Genomic DNA, 25,828 nt, shown 5'->3' on the forward strand with positions numbered 1-25,828 from the left:
CATAAGAATTGCTGGCGGAGGATAGGTACTTCATTGACTAGCGATTGCAAACCTTCCAGACGTAATCATATTGATTACATAATATTGAATATTATTTTTTTCTTAATTCTCTGCGTGTGTGAAGTCTGCCAATCCGCATTGGGCCAGCGTGGTGGACTATTGGCCCTCTCATTCTGTGAGAAGAGCTCTGCAGTGAGCCGGATATAGCTTGTTGATGATGATGATGATTTTTTTTATTATGTTAAATTGGAAGTTTTATTTTCAGTTTCAAGGGTTTTGTAGATCTAGTATAATGGTGGTTTTCATTTCAACTCGATGTTCCCGAGATAGGTTTGTCAGACAGACAGACATTTTGTGTTAACGGAACACTAAAAATATGTTATAGTTTCTAAAGTTCACACTTGAATCTTTCCGCTTGGAGTTATCTCCAAGCGGCAAGATTCAAGTGTGAACTTGTAGGTAGTTGTATTGATTGCGAACTAGGAGACCTATCGAATTTTGGAGTAGGGGCTACAAAAATTCAATAGCCTACTGGCGGCAAATTTGTAAATCCGCCACTGACCATATTCGAGCTTCCTCCTTTGAAATAAAATACACAAAATGATGGTAATGTTTTTATTTTAAACATCCAATAATAAAATTGATGAAATGCTACATATGTTTTTGTATATTATCTATATTGCTGTAAATGTGATAGGTAGGTTCATAGTATAATATAATATTATCCTCGGCACAGACTTAGCCAGTCGATGTTTTGTCATATAAAAAGGACACCAGGCAGCTAGCGTCTTCGTCACTGACGCGTCAGTGAAGCAGAGCGAGAAGTGACTTGTCATTGACGCAAAGTTGTCACTTTGACGTGCTGACATCAGACGTCACTTTGACGCCAGTCATATCTATCGTCGACACTAGCTGAGAACACTTGTCAGCGTAAAATTTTAACTTTTTAATACTTTTTGTAACTTTGGCAATTGCGATTAACTTGACGGTTCGTTATTTAAAACTAGTTAGTTACTTCCGTGTAATCTCTACGAATTAATTAAAATTATTGATATAATAGAACAAATGAATTGGACGACAATAACATCGTTATGGGTAATGGGTTTCCCTCCGAAAAACAGCCAATTTCGCAAAATTATAATTTTCCTCATTAAGGCACATTCAGGCTAAAGTTATACCTGAAGGTAGGTATATATAAATGATTTTAGATTAGATATTTAAATATGAATCGATTTTATGTAGTAATTTTTACTCCAAGTATTAACTGTAGCGAGAACATGCCTCGGCGACCTAATATATACTCAAAGGCAAAATTATCCGTCCACTTAATATACTCGCGTCATATTAAAGAGGGCGGATAATTGTGCTTCTGAGTATATATGTGATATATTTTGCATTAAACTAATAATAATTATTATATAATTAAGTAATAATTATTAAAATATAATCAAAATAGAATACACAATACAATATATTATTAATAGGCATATATGTAACTCTAAACAAAGTCTTGTCGTACAAGAATTACTAAGATAATAATTTATAAATCACAGGTAATTTTACTTATGACTATACACGTTTAAAATACACATTTTCTCTCTGAGAAAAGTAGGTACCGAAGTTAACGAAAATGTCTTTAAATGGTTTTTCTGCGCACTGACCGATTTTTGCTAAATTTTGTTTTTTTTTTCATGTGTTATATTTTAAAGAATGTTACCTAATTCCTAGGTATATAAGATATTACTAAACTAATACTACAAATTACAAAACTCCATGGGTGACGTATTTTTGTCCAAATTTCGGTAACGCTGGCAAATCTCTAGCCATTTCCGAAAGAGATATATAAGTTTATACAGGTACAATTTTTTTCCTAACTCTCATAGTCTGAAGGAACAACACAACTGGTGGGAGATCAGTAGACCTAACCGGCGTTACAGACGTTAAATTTTATCTAATCGAAATTTCAATCAAAACCATTTGAAAGAAAATACAGTCAAAACTGACGGACACTACATACGGACAATATAACTAAACAGTTCGACTGTTTAGTTAAAACTGCAGGTCTGTACCACGACATACTCGTATCTCGAGATAAAACAAATACAAAGTTCGACCAATAGCGGTGGACTTCAAAATATCGCCTTTTGTGTAGTTGAATGATGTGAAAAAACGGTCAACAATTTCTAATATAAGATACCTAATGTTCGTTTTCCACAAAAAATTACAGACAATTTTGATCGTGAATTTACTTGCGATACTACTAGTAGTCCTTAGGTAATTAGTCTGAGACCGTAGCTCATTTCGGAGATGTCATAAATATTGCATTCGACTATACATATATACGTAAATGCGAGCTGCGACGCCTGTTAGTAGTTAAAGGAAGCGTAGATTAAGTCTACGCACATAATTTTCAATGTGGTTTTCAGTTTGATAGCTTTTGTCCACTTTCCATCTAACTCCTTCATAATAATATGAAATAAATAAATACTAAACAATAAGTTAACATGCATTTACAATTACATAGGTAAATAGATACTACTGGTAGATGCAAAAATTGTTCATTGCGCAGACAATCTTAAACCGAATGGGAAGAATATTATAAATAACATATATAAAAAAAATTCAATTTGTCCATTCTTTTGTACACTTTGAAATTGGTGTACGAACATAAAATCTTTTATTATTTTTACTCGTACATACTGATAATCTTTATACGTACATACCTGACTACGGAGATAAAAAATTATGTTATTGGTTAAACATTGCCAGAACCGTAGTCGGGTTGCAGTTCTTTTTATTTCTAATTTGACGAATTTCTACAAGTTTTACGTCGTTTAATAAAATCTTAAATAAGTGCTAAAATGGTTTTGAAATAATCGCTTTATACAGGATGTCTCTCTTAGTTGGCTACCATAGTATTATTTTACAACTAAATTCGATTAACACTTCCAATTTAGGTAAGTATTGAACAGCACAAACAAAAGGTATTATGAAATTACTTATCACTTTATATAATTTGCAATTTTAACATTCTACATAATGCTAAAATAATGTTATGTCCACCATTTCCAATTTTCCTTATAATAATTATAATATAATATAATTAATTAGTATGTAACTATTATTTACATAGAGTGAGTTTTTGAGACGATTAAATAATATAATCTAAAAAAAAATCTCAGTTGAATTGTCGACATATTTTTTTTTTTGGAAACTGTCATATGCCAGCTTAGACCATTATGGCAGTCTCAAAATATCAGCCTATATAAATAGAAAACCATTTTGAGGCGCTTTGAAGAAATAACAAAAATAAGGAAATATTTTTTGCTGTGTTAAAAAATAAAAACATTTATGACTTCATTTCATTGGTCTTATTTACTAATTTACTAAACAAAACCTTTTTCAGAATATTCCCATTTTCGTTATCAATCCAGAGCATTATTAATAATTATAGACTTTAAATTTATATGAAAAGATAAATGTCATCAGCGTATTTTGTAATATACAGCACAAAACATTTTGGTCATTCAAGTGGCTGACTTCTGTTTATTGATCAAGGCGTTGATGAGTTTAATTTTTGCTTTAACGGTTTTGTATTTCTTGTACTCCTCCTCTCGGCCCAGCTTGTCGTCGCGCTGAGCCTTCCTGCTGTTGAGTAGCTCGAAGTTCACCTCGTACTCTTTGATACTGCGCCGAAGTACCTGTTTACAGTTCAATATATTTTGTTCTTAAAATAAATTTAATAGACACTTATTTATATTTTTTTTATTTACTGAAAAAATACCGAACTTATCGTTTAGCGAGGATATATTTACTTTAAACTAATATATTCTATTATGAGATTTAAATATATTCTATTACTAAAAATAAATTCTATGTTATAAATTAATTAGTACTATTAAAAATATCTCACTACAACATTAAATTTAAAATACTTTAAATCCTGGGTCGGATTATAGAACACCTACTGAGCTTCTCTTTCATCTAAGACAAATTCAGTAAAAAATCTGAGCCCAAGTTGGTGGTGTTACTCCTGTACCTCGGAGAGCACGTTAAACCGTCGGACCCGGTCACCATCATTAACCTGATAGTGTCCGTTAATTTAACATTATCACTCTAATTCCGCCAACCCGCATTGAAGCAGCATGGTCGACCCATATCCCCTCCCCTACTGGGCGAGAGGCCTGGACATGTATTAGGCTAAAATAGGCTGAAATTATAGCTACAGAAATATCCAAATTTATCGAGTCTCAATTTAAACTCACACATTTAAGCGTTTTGGCCTCTGAGAGTGCTCGAGTGAGGTCCTCCAGCCCCATACAGTGCAGGCCCTCGTTGGAAGGCGTGACTTCTTCGCTGGTAGTGGCCGACTTCGCAGACGAAGTGGATGACGGCATCTCCTCCAAAACCTCGCGCGTTGGAGGCGACTGGAGGGGAGTTTCTATGGTTTCCTAAAAAAATATAACTTATTATAAAAAAAAAAACTGAAAAAAAGTCAAGTAAGTACAATTGATTTAGAATATGCAATAGGCAATGTTTCCGTATATACATACTTTAATACTGTAACATAAATATAATAAAGGATTCTAGTATACATGTTGCTCTTCACCGAGCTTTTATTGGATGAAACGTTTAAGGCCAGTAGGCCAGAAAAAAACAACTATAAAAGGAATTAACTTTTCTACTAGCACACTAAGGTCAGTTGGCTACAAAGTAGGCATTTGTGGCACCATCAACCCGGATTTTCTGAATTTCTGGTCCAGGGCTATAATGAAATTAAGGTTGTATATTTCTTTTTCTATTGTCTTGTCAAGTGGAAAGACTTGGAAGAGAGAAGGAGTATAGATGACATAGTTATAGTGTGTGAAAGAGGATTTCATATGTCAGAGAAGGATCAAAATCAAAATCCATTTATTTCAAGTAGGCTCAGTTTACAAGCATTTTCGACACGTCAGTTGACTATTTGTAAAGATTCTACCACCGGATCGGAAGGCAGGTTCTGCTGAGAAGATACCGGCAAGAAACTCAACAGTTGCTCTTTTGAAATGAAAAAGTCATACAGTATTATAATTTACAATTGATACCAATTACAATTTCTTATAGTTTTACTTCCTGTGTGAAGGTGGAAGCTGATCCAACGGCCTCCAAGCATCTTTATCATTAAGGAACTCATCAATGGATCACTGAGATAGCGTAAAATAAGGACAATAAAGTGAACATACAACCTTAATTTAACTTCACTTTGTACTTAATAGTCTTACTATACTACAGCCGTTCTTAATGAGTACTGTTTACCAACAAAGAAATTCAAAATGAGGGTATAACTCAGTAGTCATTTCACACCTAATAATAATTGTAATTAACTTGTTTTTAAAATAATGAAAATAAATTTGATTAATAAGCTTAGAACAATTAGATATGGTTTATAAATTTTATGTAACATTTTATAAACAAACCATACATAATTTAAAATAAATAAGTTATGAAATGACATGCGTTTTCAACCTTCATTTCTAATTTATTTGTTGGTAATAGTAGGGGAGCCCGGGATGCTAAATTTGTAGTTACTCGAGCGTCATTGAGACCGATTACATTTGGTAGATTAAATTATAGGAAGAATAAATGGTTATTTACTTTTTCCGCTTTTAGCGGTGGAAAAAAAAAACTACAGACTTTAAAAACAATTTTTATTACTTTGGCTTACTGAAATTGTAAGTATTTTGGCGATTTATTTCCTTAAAAATAAGTAAAAAATTAATCGCACTCGTACTTCGAGCACTAAAATATAAGGGTTTAATTTTGTAACTTTGAAACCATTCCATTACGTTACGCTCAAATCGTCAGATTTTCGAAATGTGCAGTTTTTAGCTATCAACTCACCTACCTTATCTTAATCTGACGTGCTGGTTGAGTATTTATGAAGTTAGTTTTTTTTTTGGTTGCCCTAAACGTACCCACCAATATGAAGGGCTCATACTCGGTGGAGGTACTCGATAAAGTGTAAGGTATAGTCCCTTATGTTTATCTGCCGCGCTCGAGTAACTGCAAAAATCCCCTCTTCGGCTCCTCTACTATAAATATAGTTACATATTTTATTTTATTAGAATATTTATCATACGACATAATGATATATTTATATATTAGTTTATTTTATGATATTTATAATTATTATATAATTTGTGTATTATGGTTTATGTATTAGTGTGTAGTTATTTGTATGTATGTATATGTACAATATTATTACGTACACACCACCTACAGTTGTCCTAATAAGTTCCTAAGCCTAAGGTTGCCTGGAAGAGATCGCTACTAAGCGATAAGGCCGCCTTTTGTATTCTACTTTTTCTTGTGTTTCTGTTTTGCTTGTTTTCTTTTATTTTTGTGGTGTACAAATAAAGTGTATTAAATAAAAATAAATAAAATATAAACAGTATTCCTCAAGAAAGGCTGTAGTATAAGTACTCGTATTTGGCAATTTAGTGAGTTATACTGACCTGCGAAGAGTCAGAAGGCTTCTCCTGCGAGTCGCTGGAGCTGTCCACGCTGCTGTTGAACAGCATGGCTTCGTGCTCGTGTATGGTCGCCAGCTCGCCGTTTGTTCCGCCAATCAGCTGTAATGATAATTTCACCACTAAATATAAAGAAAATATTTATTTTCTTAGCAACTATTCGATTTAGTTTCTCTATTACCCGATTATCATAGTTTTTTTTTTTTTTTCTATACAAGTTAGCCCTTGACTACTATCTCATCTGATGATAAGTAATGATGTAGTCTTAGATGGAAGCGGGCTTACTTGTTAGGAGGAGGATAAAAATCCATACCCTTTTCGGTTTCTACACGGCATCGTACCGGAACGCTAAATCGCTTGGCGGTACGTCTTTACCGGTAGGGTGGTAACTAGCCACGGCCGAAGCCTCCCACCAGCCAAACCTGGACCAATTAAGAAAATCTCAATCTGCCCAGCCGGGGATCGAACCCAGGACCTCCGTTTTGTAAATCTACCGCGCATACCACTGCGCCACGAAGGCCGTCAAAATATAAAATAGTTATTAAACTAATAACGAAAAGTAACAACTCTTACGTAGTCGAGATCTGCATTGTTGATTTGGTTTGTTATTCCTATTTTGCATTGCCCTAGAGGACTTTCCCGTATATTCTAATAGCTACCTACAATGTACAATGAATATCAAGTCCAGTAGGCAGTTTTTAGATAAGCAAATTTTGTTATCCGATCTCCTAGCTAACAGAAATTCACTTATCATTCGGGAGCTATGACGCTACTGTACTACATATAAAGAAATATCATGGACACATCTACACATGGTCACACAGCAGTCAACAGACATCACACGGTAAGCCTCTTTTGTGCTGGAGATGAAAAACATTTCTTTTGTACGGAGAAAAAAAATAACTTCCCCTAAACCTTGGTCAGCACGTAACATTACTTCGTGCTGGCCTTCCCCCTAGCCAAGAGTCACGTCGATTTTCTTTCTACACTCGCTAACGCTTCGAAACTAGAAAGATATATGGCAATGCAGGTCACGTGATCAAGATCTGTCATTCCCATACTTTTTTCTAGTTTTCAAAGCGTTAATGATCGTAGAAAGACAGTCAACGTGCCACTTGGCTAGGGGTTGTGTGATTTTTCATTTTCTTTCTTTTTTGTTCTCATATGGCTCTGAGCATACGGGCATACTTCTGCCACTTGTCTTTGCTCGCCAGCATGTGCTCAATGAAGATTCGTGAGTTTAGCCTTGATTGTTCCTTTGGCAGTTGTTCTTAGGTCTGTACAACCTGGGCCTGTAGCCATGTGGCAAGTGGATTCTCTTTCTACAATCGCAAACACTTCGAAAATTAAATAATGTATAGGACTTACATATTATATCTACAGGTCATGTGCTCAAGTTATCGATCGAATCTGTCATTCCCATATATTTTTTTTTAGTTTTCGTAGCGTTAACGTGTGTAGAGAGAGAATAGACGTGCCACATGGCTACAGGCCCTGACCATTCAAAGTGCACATGCCTTGGGGTATATTCTTCGTCGTGGAAGTAACAAAACTCGTTTTCTAATAAAATACGTAGCTTTTAAAACCATATCGTCGTTATCAACCCATATTTGGCTCACCGCTGGCCGCAGGCCAATAGTCCACCACGCTGGCTCAATGCAGATTGGCAGACTTTACACACGCAGAGAATAAAGAAAATTCTCTGGTATGCAGGTTTCCTCACGATGTTTTCCTTCACCGTTTGGGACACGTGATATTAAATTTTCTTAAAATGCACACATCTGAAAAGTTGGAGGTGCATGCCCCGGACCGGATTCGAACCCACCCTCCGGAATAGGAGGCACAGGTCATATCCAGGCTGGGTATAAACATATACGATAACTTATTCTACTTATACTCTCAAAAAGTTCAAAGTGTTTATTAAACGCAAGCTTTTGGGAAAGGCTCATTATAGTGTTTATGATTATATTAATGATAAAAAAGCTTGGCGTTAAACTGTGTGCTTAGTTTTAAATAAGTTTGTAAAATGGTGGTAAAACCTTGGCTGAGTTTGTTGTGGGCTCTTCTCGGACCTCGCGTTTGGAACCCTCGTAACTTTAGTTTTAAGTTTCCGACTATTATTACCACCATTAAATTAAATTAAATTATGACATAACCTTGACCTTTCAAACGTGCTTGTAAACTAAGCCTAATTGAAATAAATGAATTTTACTTGGGCATGATTTGTATAGTTATTAGGATAAGTTAGCTTAAGTTCTTTATTGTATTCTTTCTCATTAAAAAAAAAAAATAAAAAAAATAAAATTGACTTTGAGTTATTACTTACAACATCAGATCTGAAGGTCGCCAGAGCCCGTTTGACGAGTCGGTACCGCTCGTACAGATGGCGGGCCGCGCCGCGCTCCGCCGAGTGCGCGGGGGGCCGGCCGCGCGCCGCCTCCAGCCGCAGCAGCGCGCGCTGCACGCACGACTTCTCCGCCGCGAGCTGCGCCGGCGACCAGCTGCTCTCGGGCACGCTCGCGCGACCCGTCGCCGCGCGACACCCGTCCACCCACTAAGTGGATCATTACAAAAATCAAAATACGATGCAGTGATTAAATATTTGAATCGTACATCGAGATTTCAGACCTTTGGACTTGTATCGCACTCAATTTCACCTGTATTTTATAAAGGAGATCATTCACGCTCCATACATTTCTGGGCTCTTTTTTGAAAGTGCCGGCCAACAAAAAAAAATGACACGACTCGTTAGAATTAGCCATTTAGAGCAATTGCTAATATGGCATAAAAGTTGTAGGAGGGCTCTGAACCAAGTTATACAGGTTCGACGATTCGTTATTTCCATACATTTCGTCGATTTTCAAAAGTGCCCGCCAAGAAAAAAAACTGATACGTATCGTTAGAACTGCCCATTTGGAGTATGGCACAAATATCCTATTTTTATATTTCTAGTTTTTTTTTCTCAGCGGGCACTTTTAAAAGTTGACAAAATGTATGGAAATAACGAATCATCGAACCTGTGTAATTTTGTTCAGAGTCACCTGACAACTTTTATGCCATATTAGCTATTACTTCAAATGATTAGTTCTAACGATTCGTGCCATTTTTTTCGTTAGCCGGCACTTTCAAAAAGGGCCCAAAATGAATGATCTCCTTTAAATCGTAATACACACAAGTGTTAGTTACACGTGTGTGTATTACACACACAACGAAACACAGTACACAGTACACTGTAAACATCGATGCTATAGACGCAGTTTGTATAAACACGTTATATCATGATCAATGATCACGATATAACGTGGCAGGTCCTATGGTAATTGGTCTAAGACTGAGATACATAATCCGTAGTTCAGTCAGCCAGCCAGTTCAGTTCATATCTTTTCTGCTACGGATCAAGTCTTGGTTCGAACCATGGGGTAGATTAATGAATAGGTACATGGTACTAGCAGACCCCCCGTGATTTCAGTAGTTCCCATTCCATTTGGAATATGGAGATCATTTAAAAAATCTATAAAATCGCTCAGTAGTTTCGGGGCCTACTTGCTACTGTCACTTCTATACTAAAGCCACTTTACGTAAAATTAAGATAATTATGTCATTTCGTTGAAAACACAATGTTAGATGATTTAAAACACGAAAATACGATGCGATGATAAACGATGTAGTGACTCATAATTTGAATCGAGATATAGGTACTTAATAGGCTTGCAGGACGTAAGGTGCAATTTATAAATAATAATAAATCACTAAATCGTAATTTTGAATCTAACTTTTAATTTTTAATCTATAACATTGTATTATATCGAAATAACATTGACTACCGCATCTTATATCAAGTGGCAATGGTTTATAGTGGTTTATAGGTTTTACGATCATTTAACATCATTATTTCAACGAAATTACATGAATAACGATTTTTCGTCAAAATAATGTTTCTGCTTGCTTTTATACTAATGCCACTTTACGTAAAATGGCGATAAATTAGCAATTTAGTTGAAAACACAATGTCAGATGAATATGATAGGACTGTTACGTATATTTTCTGGGTCACAACGAGCAGATAACTTATAAAATTACCAATTCACTACAAAATTCTTTCATAATACGAACTTCCTCAATATCCTTCACGACATCAGTCATGGGCTTATCACTTTTCAGCGCTGCATCCAACTTGTCGTCTCTCTCCTTCTGCACCTTGGCCGCTTGAACTTTTAGCGCATACTCCACGGGGTCCGCTTTGATGCAGCGCTTTTCGGCCTGCAACCGCCTGAGCGCTTCGTACATGCGAATTAGTTGCGCGTCTGTCATGCGGTCGCCGGGGGTCACTGGATGACCGTTTTGGGACTCGAACTCGGTTTCATACTTGGTGATGCTTTTCTTTAGAGTGTTGATCTGGAACAAAATATTTAAGTCATTTTTTGTTTGTAGTATTATTATATATTTTTAGGTGCTTTATAACTCTGAATAGAGAATTGTTAAATAATAATAGCCTTTCCGTAATGGGGCGGGAATTCTTCATGCGAAAAAAGCATAATAATACGTGGAAATTAAAATAATGAACCTACAATAACCTGCCACAAATGCAATCAGTAAAATTTTTCTCTGTCTGTCTGTATGTTCGATATAGAAACAAAAACTACTCGACGGATATTAACGAAACTTGGTACAATTATTTTTCATACTCCTGGACAGGTTATTGTATACTTTTCATCACGCTACGATCAATAGGAGTAGAGCAGTGAAGGGGAAATGTTGGGAAAACGGGAGTAGTTACTCCATTTTTACAGCGATACTACTGTAAGGGCTGGATTAAAGAGGTCTAAGGGCAGACGAATTTGAGGGCGTCCGCTAGTTCTTAATAGAAGTGATAAAATAAAGAAAAAACTGTTGTTTCTTGCTCCCATACGAAGAGATTTACTACAGCCGTATTTTATGCGAAACAAATCAATAAACCAAATACCACCATTTTTATAAATTCAAAATTCATTTATTTCAAGTAGGCTCAGTTCACAAGCACTTTTGATACGTCAGTTGACTATTTGTAAAGATTCTACCATCGGTTCTGAAGGCAGATTTTGCTGAGAAGAAACCGGCAAGAAACTCAACAGCTGCTCTTTTACAAAAATATAAAAAAAACAAATCAAAACATCAAAAATCACTGAATATAATATCAAAATCAAAATAAAACGAAAATCAAAATAAAATATAGGTATCTAAACTGGGTATTTTATCTACCAATTATTTAATAAGATCATCGATTCTAAATAACGTAGATAATTGTTTCTATGTAAGTAGAGAAAATTCATGTAACTCGTAGTCATAATAATGGTATTTTATTACCTTTAGGAAACCCAATACATCGTTACGCCATCGATTCGTTACCACAACGCACATGATACGAGGTCAAGGGCAAGACAATGACAACTTATAATCGATGGCCGTGATCTCTTATCTCTTAGATTGCCTCCAACAATAAGTGATTACGTAACTGGGACCGACAATCCAAAGCTAAAAAGCAGTTTTCATGAAAATGGAAATTGGTCATAAAAGCACGAACGTTACGTACCTACTTTCTTATATTATATTCATCTTATCTCTTCAATACAGTTTAAAAGTATATAACCTATTAGTAGTCGTCGTTATCAACCCATATACGGCTCACTGCTCAGCTCGAGTCTCCTCTCAGAATGAGAGGGGTTAGGCCAATAGTCCACCACGCTGGCCCAATGCGGATTGGCAGACTTCACACACGCAGAGAATTAAGAAATTCTCTGGTATTAGTAGTACCTAACCTATTCATCTTTTCTTTTGAATAATGGACCAAGAACCTGTGATAGCCTTACTATTCGTACCTTGTTTTATAAAGACTAAAAGTTTGTCAGTCTGTGTTGCTATCTTGCAAGTACAGTAGCCAATTATGGAGTTTAGACTGGTGGCTATCCAATAATTATAATATAAATATATGTATTATCTAGGCTAGGCCTTGGAAGGCTTCAAACCCCTTAATCATCCAAAAAAAAGCGTATTTTATTTCATAATTTCCTCTGTAGGTATTCTATGACAAAATTATGCCCCCAGTCGCCAATTACTTAGCTACGCGCCCTTCGAAAAACACAGTTCAGGATCAAACTTTAAGGTACTCTTGCGAAAGCTTGCCTCGAAGCTATCGCTGGCTGTGGTTCTACAAGCAAGACAAAGAATATTGTTTTATGTGAAAACAAAGGTCTATGCTGGGCATATTTGGAAGAGTTGTCTTGTCTAAAAGCGTTGTCTGTACATTAATAACAACTCAAGGTAAGAAGGACTCCTTGCCTTGAGTTGTTATTAAAGTAGTCAAGCAATTAAACGTAGCTCTAATCCTCGTCCAAGCGCTGCCGCTCAGACACGTATGTTCAGACACCTCACATAATATGTATTTACCTTCTTGATGATCTTGTCGAGGCGCCGGTCAGGGCTCGGTTGGGCGCGGCGCTGCGGCTCGTTGCGTTCGCCGCGGCGCGCTCGCTCGGCTTCCTCGTGACGAGCGCTGCCGTCCAGGGGCGAGGTCTCCGTCTCCTCGCATACTGTGACGCCAAAATACATCCGTCATCCATACTTTACTAATATGTATCATAAACGCGAAAATATGCTACGTTTGACCTTGGTATTGTCATGATTGTGCGAATAGATTGTCACACATTTACAAAAATAATGATATTGAAAATTGCAAGTAGATTGGGCGGTACTCCAAATGTTTCTTTCATTCAATGTCAAGCTAGCCCTTGATTGCCTTCTCACCTGATGATTGCCTTCTCATCTGATGATGATTCTTTAAGATGTTATGATGGAAAGAACTATAAGATGGAAGCGGGTTTACTTGTAAGAGACTCCAAGTTTATTCTACTCATACCTTCTACGCGGCATTTGAGCTGGCCACGGCCACTCCCGCTGCCAACCAGCAAAGCAGACCAAAGACATTATGAAATCCTACACTATCCCGAGCTGGAAATTGAAAGCTCTGTGTTGAGAATCAAGCAGCACCAACTGCACCAATAAAGGTTGTCAAAAGAGGTTGTGTTACTAACTCTCTGGTTTCTGCTGCACAACATATTCGAAGTGTGGCGGAGTGCCGCTGCGAATGTCATCGGCGTGTACGCTGCAGTCGTTCTCCTTGGGCTGGCGGGGCACGCGCGCCGTGGCGCGGCGCCGCTTGACGCCGTGTTGCGGCCGGCGTGCGCGGGACAACCGCTCCGCACGGCGTTCCGACTGCGAATGAGCAATTGAAATTTTTTAGGGACCGTTACACCACTGTGCTACGGTGAACTCGGGGGTAGGTGATTAAAAATTATTTTTAAGCTTTATATCCTTAAGGGCCGACACTACATCGTTTATCATCGTATTTCCTTTTTTGCAATCCTCTATTTTCAACGAAATAACATAATTATCGTCATTTTACGCAAAGTGGCATTAATACAGTAGTGGCAGTAGTAGCAAATACTAACGTTATTTTAACAAAAAATCTTTATTTACGTTATTTCGTTGAAATATAAGATGATTACAAAAACAAAATGAAGGTGAAAAACGATATGACTTATAATTTGCATCGTACACTGCTCTGCAAGCTTATTATGTACATAATACACATACAGAGCGGACTAGAAGCTTGCGTTATTTCAATATTATCACCCTAATTCCACCAACCCGCATTAGCGCAGCATGGTGGATCTAAGCTTCATTCTCCTAATGAAAGATTTCCAAACATCAGGGGTTTGAGCCTACATCCAACAACTATCTGTAACCTTCTTCATCTATCTCGGTATAGATGATAGGCCGAGACATGTAATAGGACTACAGAGAGGACTAGGAGCTTGGCTGTGACATGTGGAAGGACAGACCTCAAGGCGGTTATAGTCGTGTAGCGGAGGCGGAGGCGGTGGCGGAGGCGGGCGCTCCTCGCTATGCGGCCTGCGCTCCTTTCGCTCGTGCGCGCAGCCAGAGTCCCTGCGCTCGCGTCGCTTGCGCGCCTCCCGCTCGCACTCGGGCGCCGCCATATCTTCCCTCTCTTTCTCGGCCTCGCTCCGCTCGCAGCACTGCGCACGCCACCCGAGTCCAGATATTACAACCCGACGCTGGCTCGAGCACTCGGAATCGTGCCCGTAACCCTAACATGTGGATGCGAATGTATTAGTGTACTGTATGCTAGGCTGTGGTAACCTTAAAATAGGGTTGCCAATTAGGCCCATCATGCGTCAACGACATATCTCGTTAAAAGAAATAGACAAATAGCGGCGAAGTAGCATACCATCTATTATGCAATGAAAGAGAGAGCGATATACCACTGGTAGCGCCGTTATTGATCGGCATTTATCTTTTTCTAGATTCGAGATATTTCGCGGTGCGTATGTTAGGTCTACTGAACATAAAAAATATTAATAACAAAGAAAATAATCTGTTGAAATAATATAAAAATATCGCAGTATTTTGTTCACATGTTCAATGTTGGACTGAACTAAAATTCAGAGTTTGTTTCCGTTGATTGTAATCTTCCTCATTTGTTTGTTATGAATTGGCTCCAAAACTAGACCCATTTTAAAAATTCTTTAACCAATGGAAGGCCAGAATGCATATCCAGCGAGTAAAATATTTTATCCCTGTTTTCGTACGAGTATGGGAAAGCAGGTTAAACCGCGGGGGTCTGCTAGAATGAAGCTTAAAAATAAATAATTCCGACGCCATAGCTAACGACAAAATAAAACTCCAATAAAAGTTTTGGCAACCCTACGCTTTTCATTGTTTATGGGCGATGAAAAAGCCTGCGGTAGCGGTATAATAAGAAAATGACTGATATCCTTGACACTGGATGTTTAGTGTAGTGTAAATAGGGTAAAAGTGTGATTAAAATCTGACTAAAGCGACTCTATTATTGTGGCTTAGCTTCGATTTCTCAAACAGTTTATTAAGCTTTCGTAAATATTTTACACGACTTTAATATTAAGCAAGGCTACTGAAAGTTCTATCGAGTCTATTCATTTCATTCATATGATACACACGTCACTAATAACGAATACCTATTTGGATTCGCTGCCGACTAGACAAGCTCGTGTTATAATACTCACTCAATATTTAGTGGTTATTTTTATTAATACTATAATTCTTTTAGTAACCTCATGGACACATCATTTTACTGCGAAGCGAATACAAAGCTATATACATTTTGTTCGGAAAATTACATTTACAATATCACAAACAACTACAATACTATAACTAGATTTCAAATATTAGTTGCACACAAATCTCAACATTCAAACCAAAAATTTATTTTTCTTTTCACTTGAACTCCAGTTGAAGTACGTACGTACTTAAAATACAGACGGACGAAGGTTCTGAGGTGGTGCATGTTTCTTTTATTTTCCCAAGTTCTTATTTCTCGTTCCGTATTTTGAAACATTTTATGACGAATTCATTTTAAAAATAAGTACCGACTATCGTTAGGAACAATGGAACGAATCTAAAAAACTTATATTGAAAATAAGGCCAGTTAAAAATTTTCGATAGAGGCCCATCTCTAGAGGTTTTGTCAAAATAATATCACGTCACAGTGTTCAGTAGGGTTATTATGTATCTTAGTGTACCACTGAAAGAAAAAGTCACTACATCGTTTTTCATCGTATTTTCGTTTTTGCAATCATTTAACATTGTATTTTCAATGAAATGGCATAATAATTTTATGTAAAGTGGCAATAGTAGTAGTGGTAGCAGTATAATACACTATAATAATCTTTGGTAGCAGTCACGTACCTAGTATATCTTTATTGAAACAAAAAACTGGTATTTACGTAATTTCGTTGAAATAATCATATTACATGATCATAAAACCAAAATATCACTGTAACTTGATGTAAAATTACGTAATCAAGGTCATTTCGTTGAAATAATGATGTAAGATGATCTCAAAACATTAAAAAAAAATCAGTCACTACAGTGACTGACTATTTGAATGGTACACCAAGATACATAATAGGCCGGCAGTACAGTCATATTATATTTGTTTACCTTTTTTGCAAGTCCAAAAAAATATGGTAGGTATAGGTTTGGTATAGGTAGAGAGATTTGTGCGCAGTCGAATAGCCACTATCTAATGTCAGCAACTGACGATCAATGACGCTCACATTCATGCAGCGCTAACGGCTTGACAGCCGATAAAACTGATCGTGTGTTGGACGCGATGTGCATGACATCATGTCGATTGCGACCAACATACGATCAGTTTTATCAGACGTCAAGTCGTTAGCGCTGCAGGCATGTGGGCTTATCGGATGGTGTGTGGCTATTTAGCATTATGGATATTATCTGTCTAATGAAAACCCCACTGCCTATGCCTAGTAATGTTTACAAATACCTGCTGCTCCAGCAGGAGTCTCGATAGAACCATGTTAACTTCTGATTTTAAAGTAAAGAAACTTTTGAATATCCAAAACGGATTCAGCCGTAACGCGACTCTGAAAAATATTTGACCTGATTTGGAGCACGAAATCTACTATCTAGTTTCCTACTTATTTGAATAAGGTACTTCAGATTTTTATTGCATATTAAGTATGCTTATTATATTAAATGCATGATACGGAAATGCAACGTGCATGGTCCATTATATGAAATTTATAATTTTCTGAGAATCGGGTGAATACAACAATGTTCTATACTATAGATATTATATGTAGATGAAAATCACCGCAAAAAGTCATCCGAATTTGGCTATTCCACTGAGTTTACTTACATTAAGTAACTTCTCATCAAATAAATCGAAACAGTCCGCTTGAACAGTTTCTAATTGCGGACTGTTTAGATTTCTATATGTACATTTCTAGTTTTTACACTTCCTGAACACACAATTCGATTGTAGACAATATTCAGGTATTAGATTTGTTTCAATAACTTTCGTTGTTTACTATGCGACTAAATGAAATTAAGACAAATTGGCGCCTTTGTACGCCTCAGTTGCGACGCACTAGTGCCATATCTATAGTATAAAATCTTTAGGTAAATGCATATTATTGACGTCAGTGTAAATGTACGATTGATTAGCACACGATTAGCTCAAGTGTTCAGTGTGTCCTCAGAATACAGAAAACCACCAGAAGCCACGTTTAGATGTCATTCTATAGTGCGCAGTGGGTCCAAAAATTGTACACAACAGCCTGCACTCGTCGCACTTCTCGCCCGCGTAATGTTGCTAGTATATGAGGCTGTTAAATTTTTCCCTATTTTGTGGTAAAAATTTATAATGTTAAAAGGAAAACAATAAGTGTACAGTTCATCACATTAAACGTTAACTTGTATGGTAAATAATAAAAACAGTGGGACCGGTTTTCTAGTGATTGCTAAGAGTCAGCAAGGAAATGAACTCTAAAAAATTTAAGACAAGGACAAATAAATAATAGATATAATAAGACGGTTATTATAAAACTTATCAACTAACAAACTAAAGAAATACATATTTACAATAATAATTTTATATATTCCATATAATTATATTATTATTATAAATATGTATTTCAATCGCGTGCACAGTTATTATTATCTCGTCTTATTTCTCTAATTTTTATGTCTCTTAAAATTCAAGTATAAATAAGGCCATTTAATTGGTTTAATATCTTTTAAGAATGTGTTTTGAAGATAAAAATATTTTATTTAATCCTCTTGCTCAAACAAACAAGCAAACAAGTAGGTACACAAACAAACAAAAGACCAAACAAGCACACGAAAACAAACAAATGTGCAAACAAACACACAAACAGACAAGAACGAACGAACTTACTATAGTATAGCACGCCATTGTTATTTGTAAAATTTTAAAGCTTTAAGATTATTTTACACTTTCTTTATCTGCGCTGATTACCACAATTTTATTTCAACTTAATTGCCGGAACCTATGCCTACCTATTTAGTTGATTAATATTTTACATAAATAATAAATCCTTGAATTGAAATTAAAAGTAGGGAAAATCAAAACAATTACATTGGCAACACTTACAAAATGAAGTCATCGGTTTCTATGACAACTAAATTCACGTAAAAATTATTCATTATTTTAACATAAGAATATTTATTTGTGCTACTTATACGTGAAATGTGATCCTATTCAGTTTCTTTTTATTACCAACGGCATTTTTACACGAAGAAATGGCACAAGACGGCTTAATTTAATTAAATTTGTCACCTGTATAGCACGTCAAACAACACGACAAACACAGAGTGAGTAATCGTAAAATGTGTAGTTTAAATGGCTTCACTTCTTTGCGCTATCACTCCTTCTGGTGGTTTTCTGTATTCTGAGAGTGTGTCATATGAATAGTGAAATACTATTGAATACTCACAATGCAATATCTAGCAGCTTCCACTAAAGAGTCGAAGAATCTGGATATGTTGTGCCGACTCTGATTGGCCAGGGTACTGCTGGGTCCCGAAGCTCTCCGAGACCCTCCTAACGAAGAGAACTAACACTTACACCCGGGCTATTGCTTAACCTTTGATATAAAACAAATTGAAAGAAACAAAACGAAACGGTGTCGCGTAAACGCGCGCCGTTTTGACGGAAAACTGTGAATAGGCTGTGCCGATTTATTTGACGATGTCGCTACGTTGCACCGACATATCGCGATCTCTGCACATGCTGGCACGACACACACAGTCTGTACAAAGTCTTTGCGGTTTGCAAATTTACGGTTGCTTCAGAAAATGCGTTGACACCAGTCTATAGTTCAGCATTGAAAGTTAGGACGAAGTTATTACGAGCTGTTTAGCTCTCAACAATTGTGTTGCGCTATCTTCATTTTCGTTGGATTTTATTTCTTTTTATTTATTAGAAAAAATATGGAGATGGTCTTTTGTTCAATTATCGTCTATCATTTTTGCGAATTGTTTCACTGATCACAACCGGCGAACTCGTGAAGTTTTGCCGTTGACGTAATCTGAAACAAAAGAACGTTTTTTTATTCAAAAATATTTGGACTATTAAGATGTTATACACAAATAAAAAAATGTGATAAGGTAAAGTGTCGCGGAGGAAATAGACATGGGTATTGATTGGGCTACACCACAAAATAAGTGTAGAACGCTAAAGCTAACGCTTTAGCAAGTCTATACGCTCTATTAATAGCTAGCGTGCATTTATTGTAGTACGAGATCCGGCATAAGAAATATATACCCTCATCTGTTATTTAATTGAGATAAGAAATAAATTATAGGAAATATTTACATTGACACATTGCAATTTAACTAGGCAATCTATTTGCAATGTGTCACTGTGAATATTATCTGTCATTTACTTTGTAGTACAGATCCCAGCATCTCAATACCTACTTATACTATAAGTAGGTATTGAGATGCAAACAAGTAGAAAACTGAAAGAGTTTTTAGTAAAATAAAAAAATATACCTAGTAAAATTAATATTATTTCACAGCAATATCTAAACTAACTAACTAAAACTGTAAAGAGGTAAGATTTAATTTATGAATTAAAACTTCTCGACGCACGCTCGACTTGGGAAGTTGCTGGTGAATGGGTTACGAAAACGAGGCGAACGGCTATACAAAAACAACTCGACCGGTTTCAAAAATTATTTCACCATTCAGAAAACTATTCACCAAGTAACATAGGCATATTGTAACCCCTAATTCTTACAGGAACAGAAACTGCGCGTAAAACCGCGGGGCGCGTAAAACTGCGAGTTATTTTATAAAGCTGCACTCATTCAGAATTATTCTCTTTGTTTGTACCTAATTATAAAGGTAGGTACAAACTATTCATGCGCTATGTCACAGTGCTATGTTTACAGCACCGGTAAAGTTTTCAACCATTCTGTTGTGTTCAACTAAAGTTCTATTGTATTTTTCGAATACAATAGAAAAAGCTGAAATTCCATTTGACGACCAACATAATATGGAAAGTGAATGTTGCCAAAGAAAGTCGTTTAAAAAGGGAATGGACAGAAGAATATTTTTTTAACCGACTGCCAAAAAGGAGGAGGTTCTACGTTCAGCTGTATGTATGCTTTTTTCTCATTTTTTTATGTGTGTTGCACATAAAGCGCACATATGTCATAACACTTTTGGGAGAAAACACACTTTGAACACACTTTCTGAAAATGAATTTGCATCTTTGCCTGTTTTCCTTTTGATGTCATTTTGATACGCTTGTCATTTTTGCACAGATAACGAAGTGCGCACACCAGCGCTTGTTTTTTTATTTAGACAAATGTACCAAAAACAGCCAGTATAACTAATAAAGTAAATTAATATTTTTGTGTTTCTGATACAGATAAATGGTTGACATTTATTGTCAAAATTATTAAAATGAAATAATTAAATGTTCTTTTATTATATTTTATCTCACAAAGTTATTTTATTCATAAAACGTAGAGCACTTTTCTGACATAAAAGCTCTTTACCAAGATTTAAAAAAGTACCGTTCGTTTTTAGACGGATGATAAAGGTTTTATATTACATTACGGCACTTGTGCGTAATGAGATACATTAGGATATTGAAATTAGTGAAATAAGCGATACTTTACGAGCAAATGTGTTATAAATTAATAAATGACACTAAATTGGACATTGTAACGGTTCATTCATCAAATTTTGGGCTCAGCAATAAAAACTCCACGAAATCTCCCTTAAAAATATACACTTTTCATCCAATAAATCATCATCCATCTAATAAATGGTAAAGGCAGAGAAAACATACATGTACAAGTAAAGGGTCGTTTCTAATAGGTAATACTTAGTATGTTAAAAAAAACATACGGGTTGAATTGAGAACCTCCTCCTTTTTTTAAAGTCGGTTAAAAATATGTTGCGAGTAGGTTGCCTAAAAACCCATTGCCAAACTATCATTAACGACAGTTAATGATAATTTGACCAGAAGATTTTTTAGGCAACCTACTGGCAATGTATTTAACGAACTAAACACTTCCATTAAACAGATGGGTGAAGGTCGTTTTTAATTAGGATCTTAGACTGTAATACTATTAGAACCTAGGTTGCTAGTTAGTAGTTTAAAACAACAAATTTTCGCAATTCTGCCTGAAGCGAACTGAAGGGTTTCATTGACGTCGACGTAGTCAGGACACGCCCACTCGCGATCATCGAACCCAAGGAATCGGGTCATGCGGTGTTTATACCTAAGAATACGTCATTTAAACTAATATTATTATATCATTTATGTTTATATCTTAATATACATATTGCTACTTGTTTATAAGACTTTGTAAATGAATAAAGATTTTTTCATTTTTCATTTTCTACACTAATATTATAAAGAGGAAAAAGGAAAACTTTGTTTGTAAGTTTGTTTGTTTGTTTGTTTGATTGTAATGAATAGGCTCAAAAACTACTGGACCTATTTTAAAAATTCTTTCACCATTCGAAAGCTACATTATCCACAAGTAACATAGGCTAAACTTTATTTTGGAAAAAAATAGGGTTCCGCAAAATATTTGGGTTTTTCAGACACAAGGTGTAAAAAATCAACCAGAAAAGTTACTGATTTTGCGTACGCTGCCTAAACTATAAAAGATAGAATCATAAAATGTTCAAATTAATTGTAGATCTTATAAATATCTACAAAAAAATCCGCAATACACTATCCCAATCTATGTCGAGTGAGGCACAACAATCATTTTCTTATTTAAAAATCTTGAATTTTTCAGTTTAGGGGTAGGGGTAGGGTAAGGGTAGGTAGTAGTAGGGTAGGGGTAGGGGAGGGATAGTTGAAAGTTAACATCGATTTTAACGCGGACGAAGTCGCGGGCGTCGGCTAGTCATATATAAATTACGTGTCACGTTGTTTGCCCTCAATGGATTTCTAAGCTACTTAACCAGTTTTAATTAAATTTGCACACCGTGTGCAGTTTGATCCAACTTGAAAGATAGGGACAGTTGTAGGGTAGAGTTAGGGTAGCAGAGCGCAGCGGTTAGCGCAGTGTTGTTGGTCGATTCTCGCTAGGTGGACCGACGAAATTAAGAGGGTTGCAGGAAGCCGCTGGATACTGGCGACTCGAGACCGTTGTGCTTGGAGGTCCATGCAAGAGGCTATGTCCAGCAGTGGACGTCCATCGGCTGATAATGATGATGATCCCAAAATTTATATTTGCGGTTAAAGATAACTTTATTCGCGGATTTGTCTGCGGAAAACAACTACTTAATATGTTTTTCTCCGGGGTAATCTTTGGAACGGCTGTATCGATTTTTATAAGACTTTTACTAAAAGTTTATTGAAAGGTTATTGAACAACATAATGGGGATGATGACTAGGTTGGAATATATTGATTTTTATAATAAATTCGGATAAATAAGGTCAATGTTAACTAATTTATACATAAAAAGCAAAGATTGACTGGATATTTGCAAAATAAATAAGATTATAAAAATTCTAAAATCTAATAAAAATCTTTTATCGTAATTAGATAAAAATTCATACAGTTTTAGCTTCCTTACATTAAATGTGACATTTTTCAATACATGAACTATTAACATAAACGCACAAATAACAAATATATTAGTAATTTTGTTTGCACGCCCATACAAATCTAACGATCAGTGAGCCAACGGTGACGTCACTAACTCGTGCCATTTTGTATAGGGCGTTTTTCAGGGATCCGCGGCAGCGCCAGTAATGATCTCAGACACCCTGTTACTTTGACAAAATTGCTTTACTATAAAGATACTCTTTATATACAATTTAAAAAACTGTCATCATCCCTATTATAGGCTACTTAGGCTTACTACGGTATTTGTGTAAAACTAAATTGCAAGCGGACAAAGTAGCAAGCTTCCGCTAGTATTAAATAAGCTGTACCCTCTTCAAATTATAGCTAGTCACTCACTATTCAATAAGTACACGAACCTGTCGTTAGCGCTGCAGGCACGTGGACTCATTGGATGGTGAGTGGCAAGCATTAACCTAGGATCTTACATACTATAGCATCATCTAACATCAAACGAGATCTCAATCGAGCATGGCAACCCCGATACAGTTGGAAGTAGGTAATTTGTATTGTACGCCGGCTCTTATTCCAATCGGTTATATTAAGAATAATTATAGTCTCAGTACCTCCACGGTCTACACCGATAGGTGATGGGTTCGAACCCCGCCCGTAGACCATTGTGGTACTCATAAGTCCTAACACTTTTCATTCTAAAGTCTGTCTAATCGGAGAGGTAAAGCCAAGGGAAAATTTGGTCTATTTAAAAAATAAAATCTTTTTTGCAAAAAAAATAATCCGACTTGATGCATTATTATTTTAACTTCCTTAATTCAAAAAATAGCACCGTACCTACCGTTTCTATTGATCGGTTTACAGGCGGTGCTATGCCAAAAAGGCTGTTGACGTTCAGTTTGTTTTTTTGGCACCGCCTTCAAAACTTGTGTTTGTGTGTTTCCTAGCATGTTGGTTTTAAACACCACAGTATAAGGTCAATTCCGTTCACTTATTTCGTTTATTTTGATTTTAACACAACTAGTCAACAGAATTCGTGAAAATTAAATGGGACCAATTTGGAAGTATACCTACCTACTTGTTTAAAAATAATTTTCAAAATTGGTTAATAAATGGCGAAATAATAAAAAATAAAATAAATAAACATATGCGTCGAATTGAGCACCTCCTCCTTTTTTTGAAATCGGTTAAAAATTTGGTTGGTTAACGCAAATATGTATTCTTAAAAAAAACTTGCATTTTTCAAAATTTGCTGTTAGCTTTGGCTGTCGCTAGTACCACTCCAATGGCAATGACGTCATCATCAGCTGATGGATATCCACTGATGGACATAAGTTTTCAGTGATTTCCAAACAGCACAGTCTTAAGCATAAGCATAGCATCTTGCAATTCCCTGTAAACCTCTTGATCTTGATGTCATCGGTCCGCCTCTTTGATGGTCGATCAACACTGCGCTTTCCGGTATCACCATTCCAGCGTCTTGGAATATTATGGACCATATTCTTATCGGCTTTTCGAAGCTAATGCCCCGCCCATTGCCATGTCAGCTTTGCAACAGTTGAGCTATGTCAGTGACTTTGGTTTTACTACAGATCTCCTCGTTTCAATCACGCAGAGACACTCCGAATATAGCTTGCTCCGATGGCTCGCTCCATCGCCCTTTAAGTGACACTGAGCCTTTATATGAGGCCCATTATTCACGACCAAGGCAAATAATCAAGCGATTTAGTGTTCCAGGGATAATAACTACTCAACTGATGATCACAAAACCTTGCATAGGTACACGTTTTCAGGGTAGATAAAAAAACTTAGTAACGCGAGCGAATCCGCTTGCAATACCTAGTTTGATTTCAAAGCATGCCTAATAAATTCTGTGATAGCTAAATAGGCAGATCAAGTTTCTGATTATTTATTTACTTAACAAAATATTATTATTGTTGTAGGACATTTTTGCAATATTTCAGAGATGCCCTAACGACGCATAAAATACAAATATTTAAATTATACAAATACCCTCAAAAATTCAACGGCAAACGGCACGCCCTATCAAAAAAAAAACATTGAATCCGACGTTCTACTGTCGAGATAAAGACTATAAAATACGCGAAATATTTGTAAATTGAAATAAGAAAGAAGATAATATTATTTGAGAGCATTTCTATTTGCTAATAAAGACATCTTTTCAATAAGATGCCACTTAAAACAATGAGGAAGCTGGAAGCCGGCAACTGCGTACTATTTACAGTACGTAGTGGCGTAGAGAAAGACGTCCTTGAACAAGTCGTAAAACTGAGAGCTAGCTACATTCAGAATATATGGTGTAAAAACTATAAATTCAAAAAATCTTACCGGTTATCCAATTTTAGGGCGGTGCTGGTGATTATTTGTCGATAAAACTCAAATATAAACAAGGAAGAGGAATTGAAAATGGCGTTGCAACACGAAATGGCGACTGAAAATGTCCACACCGCAACGCTCGGGTAGAGTGACTGAAACTGAGGGTCGAGGGAGGTTCGGTGGGCGGGGTGAGCGTAGTGATGGGAAGAGCTTCGACGATAAGATTGTCTAGGAATTGCGTTTCAATTTAAGGACTTGCGGTTTTAAAGATGGAGATAGATAGTTAAACTTCATAACTCGCTGCACACGATACGATTAAGTTTCCCATCACATTTTCCTGGATAAAGACTAGCGAGACAAGTAAGTGAGTCATTCCCCTGTTCATTCATTTTCAATAATCTGTTGTAAAATTGCTAAGTAATATAGTTATTATGTCCAACTGGCCAGTTTTGCATAGTATAATTTTTTACGTGTTCATTGTTAGATTATTATTACGTATATCAA

General features: G+C 36.2%; 2 protein-coding genes across 6 annotated transcripts in view; both read right to left on the bottom strand.

Moving 5' to 3' along the window:
- LOC112047261 (18S rRNA aminocarboxypropyltransferase) overlaps positions 1 to 25,828 on the bottom strand; it is a 168,611-nt gene that overhangs the window by 81,358 nt on the left and 61,425 nt on the right. The gene's annotated exons all lie outside the window — the stretch shown is intronic.
- On the bottom strand, positions 602 to 25,471 carry LOC112047200 (protein FAM13A-like). 5 transcript variants are annotated; one of them, XM_024084245.2, is made up of 11 exons: positions 25,337 to 25,471; positions 18,866 to 19,459; positions 16,891 to 16,990; positions 14,387 to 14,581; positions 13,577 to 13,757; positions 12,933 to 13,075; positions 10,590 to 10,904; positions 8,836 to 9,063; positions 6,495 to 6,611; positions 4,266 to 4,451; positions 602 to 3,701 (listed from the first exon to the last, which is right to left on the bottom strand). In XM_024084245.2, the coding sequence occupies exons 3-11, from the start codon at positions 16,921 to 16,923 to the stop codon at positions 3,528 to 3,530; spliced, it is 1,572 nt and encodes a 523-aa protein (XP_023940013.2). In that variant the 5' UTR covers positions 16,924 to 16,990; positions 18,866 to 19,459; positions 25,337 to 25,471; the 3' UTR covers positions 602 to 3,527. The 5 variants fall into 5 exon arrangements, with proteins under 5 accessions (XP_023940013.2, XP_023940006.2, XP_023939998.2 ...); XM_024084238.2 differs by having other exon boundaries at positions 10,623 to 10,904; positions 14,387 to 14,653; XM_024084230.2 differs by having other exon boundaries at positions 14,387 to 14,653.

Source organism: Bicyclus anynana, chromosome 7 (assembly GCF_947172395.1).
Source record: "Bicyclus anynana chromosome 7, ilBicAnyn1.1, whole genome shotgun sequence".
In the NCBI taxonomy this organism is placed as follows: Eukaryota; Metazoa; Arthropoda; class Insecta; order Lepidoptera; family Nymphalidae; genus Bicyclus; species Bicyclus anynana.

Coding starts and splice junctions, on each gene's coding strand:
- LOC112047200 (XM_024084230.2), bottom strand. CDS start 16,923: ATGGTTCTATCGAGACTCCTGCTGGAGCAGCAG. Junction 13,076..13,576: donor TGTGCAGCAGAAACCAGAGA/GTTAGTAACACA, acceptor TTGGCGTCACAG/TATGCGAGGAGACGGAGACC. Junction 10,905..12,932: donor TCGACAAGATCATCAAGAAG/GTAAATACATAT, acceptor ATTTTGTTCCAG/ATCAACACTCTAAAGAAAAG.